The sequence below is a fragment of the Podospora anserina genome, chromosome 1 (genome assembly GCF_000226545.1).
Source record: "Podospora anserina S mat+ genomic DNA chromosome 1, supercontig 1".
Lineage (NCBI taxonomy): Eukaryota > Fungi > Ascomycota > Sordariomycetes > Sordariales > Podosporaceae > Podospora > Podospora anserina.
Genome location: NW_001914859.1, coordinates 333,734 through 341,271, shown reverse-complemented (window position 1 = coordinate 341,271; position 7,538 = coordinate 333,734). Strand labels below are relative to the sequence as shown.

The 7,538-nt window shown below is 49.5% G+C and overlaps 2 protein-coding genes across 2 annotated transcripts; both read left to right on the top strand.

Annotated features, from left to right (window-relative positions):
• Positions 1 to 4,019: 4,019 nt before the first annotated feature.
• Positions 4,020 to 5,048, top strand: PODANS_1_10 (uncharacterized protein; the record flags this gene model as incomplete). The annotated part of the gene is made up of 1 exon (XM_001912250.1): positions 4,020 to 5,048. The coding sequence occupies one exon, from the start codon at positions 4,020 to 4,022 to the stop codon at positions 5,046 to 5,048; it is 1,029 nt and encodes a 342-aa protein (XP_001912285.1).
• Positions 5,049 to 5,646: 598 nt separating this feature from the next.
• On the top strand, positions 5,647 to 7,449 carry PODANS_1_20 (uncharacterized protein; the record flags this gene model as incomplete). The annotated part of the gene is made up of 1 exon (XM_001912249.1): positions 5,647 to 7,449. One exon carries the CDS (start codon positions 5,647 to 5,649, stop codon positions 7,447 to 7,449), a length of 1,803 nt encoding a protein of 600 aa, XP_001912284.1.
• Positions 7,450 to 7,538: the final 89 nt, after the last annotated feature.

Sequence of the window (7,538 nt, the reverse complement as noted above, 5' to 3'; positions counted from 1 at the left end):
AAGTAAGCAATAGCTTCGAATTTCCTTGCCCCCCGTCGTAGTGAATTGTGCCGGGTACCGCTTATAAGTATTGTATAGCTCTCTATAGCGGAGCGAGCCTCTGTAAGCGACTTCGTCCTTAGTTTTTAGGAGCCTAACAAGCCTGTACCGGGTCTTACGGTCCACTAAAATAAGCCCGTAAGGCCTGCTGTTCAGTGGGGTGGGTCGAATCACAAATATATCCCCTTCTATTCGACTCAGCGCATACGGTGGGTCCGTTACAGGCCTTTTAAAGGGTTTACGCAGTAATTTAGCTGCGTCACAGCTCTTACAGGTTAGATCTATAGGCTGTACCTTCTGTAAATTGGGTATGCCCTTAGTAATTAGGGCAGTTTTCTTCAGAAGGTCTAGGCCTATATGGCCTAATCGAACGTGCCAGAGTCTTGCAGCCTGAATCAACGCCTGGTTACGTTAGTAGGGCGAATGCCCTATACGGCGAGGGGTAGGCGCCGTAGTGGTAGTTGGTTTAGGCGCTGTGATAGGCGCTGTGGTAGGCGCTGTGGTAGGCGCTATGGTAGGCGCTGTAGTAGGCACTGTGGTAAGCGCTGTGGTAGGCGCTGTGGTAAGCACTATAGTAAGCGCTATGGTAGGCACTGTGGTAAGCGCTGTGGTAAGCGCTGTGGTAGGCGCTGTGGTAGGCACTGTGGTAGGCGCTGTGGTAGGCACTATGGTAAGCGCTGTGGTAGGCGCTGTGGTAGCTGGAAATTTAGGCGTAATGGTGGTTAGTTTAGGGTCTAAATCGCTATCTTCAGTGCTGTAGCACCAAATAGAGCCGTATGCTTGTGGCGTTGAATGCTCTATTTTAGCTGGAACTGTAGTTTTGGTAGTAAAAAAAAACCTATTTTTTTTAAAGTTAAGGAGGGCCAGTAGCTTCCTAAAAGCCGAATATAAGCGGTCCTTAAAAAGGGTCCTACCGGAAACGTAGAGCCTGTAACCACTAACTATATTTAGTGGAAAGTCTGGAATATAAAGGGTCTCCTTGAGGGCTACAGTAGTATATACCGCTTTTTTGCCCTCAAAACCACTAAAGAATTCAACTTCTATAGTGCCTTTGCTTTGCGGCTTAACTGGGCCACCGCCTATACCAACACAGCCCAAGGAAGAAAAGAACTGTAAGTTAATAAATAAAGCTTTATTGTTATAAATATACACTGTAGAGCCTATATCGAAGAGCTACTAGGTACGTAGTGGTTTGGGGTGCGGCTATAGGCCTAAGAGTATAAGTAAGGAAGCGGGGCTCTCAGAGGACTCAGGGGTTCAGGGGTCATATATATAAGCGGTCTGCTTCGGACATTCTATTTTAGACAGGACATCGACTTTTATTCTTTTCTTCGTATTTTGTGCCTTGCACGCGTGCAGGCAATTCTGGCCCTCTGATCAGGCCAATCCGGTGCTTATTATGTGGCCTGCGAGCCCATAGTGTCTTTTCTTTGTCCTACGTGAAGTGCGGCCTGCGAGCGAGTCACTGTCACGCAGGTATGTTTATTCTGAGACCTGTTAAGGGTATATTTGTGGTGTTGTGGTTGTTTTGTGTGTTTTCTCACCATTTCAGTGGTGTAGCGGTTAAGTGGCTAAATTTAGGCAGTTCTTCGGGAGGATCAGGCCCTAGGTCGCTATATTTTTTAGTTATATTACTTCCAAATACAGTGCCTAAGTTAAAGTCGTAGCCTATAGTAAAGGCCTCGGTAGCGGGTAGGTCCTTTTAGTCCTTGCGGTCGTCTTTACGACTATCCTTACGGCCGTTTTTGCGGCCGTTACAGCGGTCGTTACAGCGGTCGGTACAGCGGTCGTCCTTTTTCAGGCCTTTCTTCCACTGCTTATTGCCCTGTTTTTTATAGGGCTTTTGGTCCTTATTTGGTGAGGACCGGTAAGCTTAAGAAGCCTGAAAGTTAGGCTTCTTTTCGCTACTAACAGGCTTATAGGTAGCCTGTAGGGCCTGTAAATGGTGGGCAGTAGAAGTAGCCGAATTAGGGGTTTTAGCTAAAAAGTCTTCCTGGAAATACAAAAGGCTTAGCCTAGTAGGCTTGCCTTTTATATGGTAGAGCTATTGCTCCTGCCGAAGTAGGCCTTTACAGCGCTCGGCCCACTATGGAAAATAGTTTTCTAGTACGTTAAAATAGTAGTTTAGTTAGTCGATTTAGGCTATTTCAACGCCTAAAGCCCCGAGCTTACTTATATAGGTATTAAATTGGGCGTTGAAATCCACGATAGGTATAGACCTATCGAACTGCAAGTAGTAGTAGGCCTTATATAACTCGTTTCGGAGGGTAGGCTGCGCCGGAGCGTACTGTGAGCGAAGGCGCTTATAGGCCACAACGGGGTCGGTTTCGAAGGCTATAGTGGATAACGGGCCTTCCTTTAGTATATTTCTAAGGGTTAATAGTAAGGCTGCCTTTTGTAGGTCGGAAAGCCGGGCGTCTACCGAATCAGGATTTTCTAGAAATTTAGGTATTCCAAGGGCCCTGAATTATATAGAAATAGCCTGGTGCCACTATTGGTAATTATCGGGTCCTAAAAGGCGCTATTGTTCAGCGAGGTTTAGGGACTGTTTGGCGAGCTCTTTTATAGTAAGTGTGCTAAAGGTCGCTATAAAAGGCTCTGTAATAGGTGCTGAAAGTACTGAAGCAGCTGGAGCCACGGGAGGCTCGGTAGTGTGGGTGGCCGGTACAGCTACTGGCTGTTTAGTAGCCTGAGCTTTAAGCAGTAATATAACCTGCCGAAGCCTGTCCTTAATGGTGTCGATACGGGCCTATAAGGCCTATACTATAGGGCTAGTAGCCTTTGTAATACCTAAATAGTCTTGATCCATAGGCTGGTTAGCTATAGTAAAAGCGAGGACTTGGTAGAAATAACCGTATAGGTTAATAAGTAGGCTTCTCGGAAGCCGTACAGCCTGTAGTATAGTGCTGTAAGTCGACGATTGGCCTAAAGGTATTAGCCTAGGGTTGTGGTCACAATAGTGGAAAGTCTGTAGTACAGCACTAATTCCACTAAAGAAACTTCTTAGTAAGAAGCCGTACAGCCTGTAGTACAGTGCTGTAAATTGGCCTAGAAGTATTGGCTAAGGTTGTAATTACAGCAGTGGGAAAGCCTGTAGTACAGCGCTAGCTCCACTGGAAAAGGCTTCTTAGTAAAAAGCTGTACAGCCTGTAGTACAGTGCTGTAGGTACGTCGACTGGAAGCGCACAAGTAGGCTAGATTCCGGGCTAGGTGGTTGCCCGGGCTCATAACCTGTTAGCTGGTAAGCCCTGATAGGCCTATAATATAGAACCTATACAGGGTTGCTGTAAAATACAGCAGTGCGCAAGCGGAAGCGGGAGGATACGACGGCAGTGCCGAAGGAAGGTAAAGCACTGTAATACAGTGAGGTATAAGGAATAAGAATTGCCTTTATTACCCTTGGCCTTGGCCTTTGGCCTTGGCCTTAAGCTTTTGCCCTTAAGGAAAGAAAGAGAACTATTCTACAGAAGAGAGGAGAGGTCTATATATAGGGCCTTCGTAGGCCTACTGTGGGTCCTGTAGGCCCTGAAAGCCCCTATACCACTTTGGGGTATTTAGTGGGCTTAGGTGGGTCTAGTGTAGACTCACGGAAATCCATAGAACCTTCGGCAGCAGAGGTGCCCTGTAAATCACACTATTGTGGCAACTTACTACGTAAGCCTGTAGCCACTTTGGAAGGTTCTAGTATCCATTGACTAAGCCTTAGGCCACAGTAGCCCTGTAAGCCTTTAAGGGTCCCTTGTAAAGAATATTCTAAAGGGATCAAAGCCGGGAAGTTCCATTACTGCTTATAGCAGTACTGCCCACTGTAATATCAATCTGTAGGGCAGTAAATAGGGCACTTAGTAGTACCCACACATTAACAAAAACATTCACTGTTGAGCTCATCAAAAGCCAGGTCAACTTCACCTTCAGCTCTTCCACAACCGTTTCCATTTCCTCCAGTTTAGAGACCGTAACATTTGTACACCCAAGGCACCATGGACACTGGACCCGATGTGTCCGATCCTCTCTTTCTAGACCAGGCGTTTGAAAGACTTCTGTCTCAAGCTTCAAAGATCCACGCAGAGAGCAGGCAACAGTCAAAGGCCAAGACTTGGCAGAAATCGCTTGATTCTGCACTCGAACGAGAAATGGGACATTCGCACATGATACAGTTGGTAGAACAGTTAACCCAACAGGTCAACGAAAAGCTCGAGATTGCTTTACACGACTCACCCACCCAAAACGACTCCGAAACATTCACCAAAGTCTTTCTCAAATCTCTGGAAGGGAGGCTACGTTGTCATATCGAAAGCTCGATCCAGCGGGCGTTACGATCAGTCCCTGGCATCCTCACTACTCCACTTCCGTGGCCGACGCACAAAGCAGCAATAAACCAGTCCGAGCTAGATGAATCCTTTCCAACCGGATTTGCTCATTATGTTGGTGCAAGACCACGTTACCAGATAGGTAACCTCACCCAGGATGCTTTGGGAGAATCACTGCGCTACAGTATTGGTGGAGTGGAATCCCTCTCTCCCGACGGGCTGGCAAAGATGAACACACTGAGGAAGCGATTCGAAAACGGATTTGGCTATGACCTCGGTCATGATTCCTCGGACTGGAAGTCGATGGAGGAAAATCAATCCAACCGCAAAGACAGCACATTCCGGAGGTTGTTGGTGAGGCTAGTAGGCAAAGTCTTGCCTGTTAGAGTGACATACACCGAAGCTGAACGACGCCGAAGGTGGGTCGACTTTGTTTCCAAAAGACCACCCAAAGAAGTCTCGTTCTTGGTCGATTCTCTCGTGCGTTTCATCTTGGCGCTTTGTGGAGGGGCGCTTGTTATCGTTCCGATTGTCATCATGGTTCTCTTTCCCGGGATCTTGCGTTGTCTCATTGTCACGGGGGTTTCGGTTCTCACTGGTGGGATTTTCGCAGCAAACTTCCAATGTCACGGCGCTGGGGGTCACAGCTACCTATTCAGCTGTTCTTGTGGTGTTTCTGGGGTTGAGCATGGAATCTGAAGGTGGTGGTATCGCAAGGGGGGCATCCTCGTCTTGAAATGGTGTTGTTTGTATGGTGCTTTGTCAACTTCTCACAGTCATTTCGTTTCTCGATGAATAGCCTCGATGGACCAACAACCTACTAGCTTTCAGCTCCTCCAATATTTCATGCCAACTCAGCGTGCTACGAGATCCTTTCAACATGAAGCAGCAGAGGTGGGGTTACACAATCCTTGGCTAAATGGGGGTTAGTGCGTGTTGTGGTGCGTGGGGACAGCTACAAAGTGGGGGCTTGCCTACCCCTGTCTAGGCCGCATCTCGTATCTCGTATAACCCGTACTTCGCATTGCAGGGGAGAGACCAACAAGGTACATAGTTGTACAGCATCAAGCAGCGCTTGTTTAATTTCTCTCCTAGTTGCTCCCTTGTCTGATGACGTTGTCATGGAAAAGTTTCAGTCAATTCCTCCCTTCCTGAAGCCATTGACTTGTTTGCCAAGCATCCGGGCTTCCTCGTGAATACCAACGTGATGTTCTACAAATATCCAGATAATGCACCTTGACTGAGTTGCTGTTTCCTCTTCAGGCAGCTCGACAACTTGCAGCAACTCTGAGTCGCAATGGGAATTCTAAAATATTTGGCAGTGGCTGGCCTTATAGCATCCACATCCAGTTCGAGCCTTCCCGATGTCTGCACGACGGCTTTTGTTGAATCGTCTCTTCCGGCACCAGACTTCTTCCCAGGACTCGAACTAATCGCCGGTTCTGTCACAGCCCAACCTGTCACCAACGTCACTGCTCCACCAGACAGCACCCATCCTGGCGCCACCGGTCGCGACTTTTGCAACGTCACTTTCGCCTACCGCCATGTCGGCCGCCCTACTGACCGAGTCAATCTCTGGCTCTACCTTCCAAGTCCCGCTCAGTTCAAGAAGCGTTTCCTGGCTACAGGAGGAGGAGGGCTGTCCATGACTTTGGGCGCACGAGGACTCGCAACTGGTCTCCCCTATGGCGCTGTCTCCATCACGACCGATGCCGGCTTCGGCGGTTTCGACTCCGACCTCAGCCGTGTTATCCTCTACGGCAACGGCGCCATGAACTACGATGCCCTCATCGCCTACTCCTACAGGGCAATGCACGAAATGACTGTTCTCGGCAAGGAGCTTACCCGCAAGTTCTACAACGCCTCCAACTCGACCAAGATCTACTCCTACTTCCACGGCTGCTCCGAAGGTGGGCGCGAGGGCATGTCTCAAGTCCAAAAATACGGCACGACCTTTGACGGAATTTCCGTTGGTTCCCCTGCGTTCCGGCATCCTATCTTCCACTACCACGGCCCTCTTTCTCAGCGCAAGATCAACTACTTTCCCTCTGTTTGCGAGTTCTCACGCATCACCGCCGATGCTATTGCCTTCTGCGACCCCCTCGACGGCAAAACCGACGGCGTAGTCGCACGTACCGATCTCTGCTTCGCCCGCTTCAATGCCTCGTCCTCGATTGGAAAACCCTACAACTGCTCCGCTGTTCCCCAGCTTGGCCAGCCACCCATCGCCGGCACTGTTTCCGCCAAAGCCGCCGCCGTGGCAGCCGAGACCTGGCGCGGCATGTACGACTCGAACAACAAGCTCATCCACCCATTCTTTGCTCCCTCGGTGGAGTTTGGTGACTCTATCACAATCCTCAACCCCGCCACGAACCAACTCGAGCCGTTCCCCAACCCTCTCTCCCCGGCGGTGGTCAATTTGCTGATCAAGGAAGTCTACTCTCCTACCTTGCCGCTGGATGAAGTCAGCCCTGATATTGTCCGCGAGTGGGTCAACGATTCAATGGCCAAGTACCTTTCTGGCATCTATACTCTCTGGCCGGATCTCACGCCGTTCAAGTCTAACGGTGGAAAGATGATATTCTGGCATGGGGAGGCTGATGCTGCGATTCCGGCGGTTTCATCAACCATGTATCAAGACAAGGTCAGGAAGACGATGTACCCTGGTTTGGGCGTGCAGCAAGGTTACGCCGAGATGTCGAAATGGAACAAGCTGTTTTTGGTGCCTGGAGGTGGGCACTGCGATCCTGGGACGGTGGATCCTCTGGGGGCGTTTAAGCCGAACAGCGCGGCGTGGCCAACAGAGGTGCTGAAGAGTTTGATGGAGTGGGTGGAGGAGGGGAAGGATTTTGAGAGATTGGAGGGGATTGTGCAGGGTGGTGAGAAGAAGGGAGAGAAGGAGGGGATTTGCGGGTTTCCTCTGAGACCTGTTTGGGGCGGCAACAATGGAAGTGATGGCAAGGGCAGGGGGAAAGGAAAGGGGAAGGGTAAGGGGCAACAGCAAAGTGAGGACGAAGAGGAGCTGCAGTGTGTCTTTGACCAGCAGAGCTTTGAGTTCTTTACTCCTAAGCTGGACAGTTTTTTGGTGGATGCCTATTAGTTTCTTTTGTTGGGCCCGTCGAACGGGATCAGGGGTCTGTTTCTTTTCTCTTGGTCAGATCGGACATTGGGTAGACGGCTTCTTTCTTG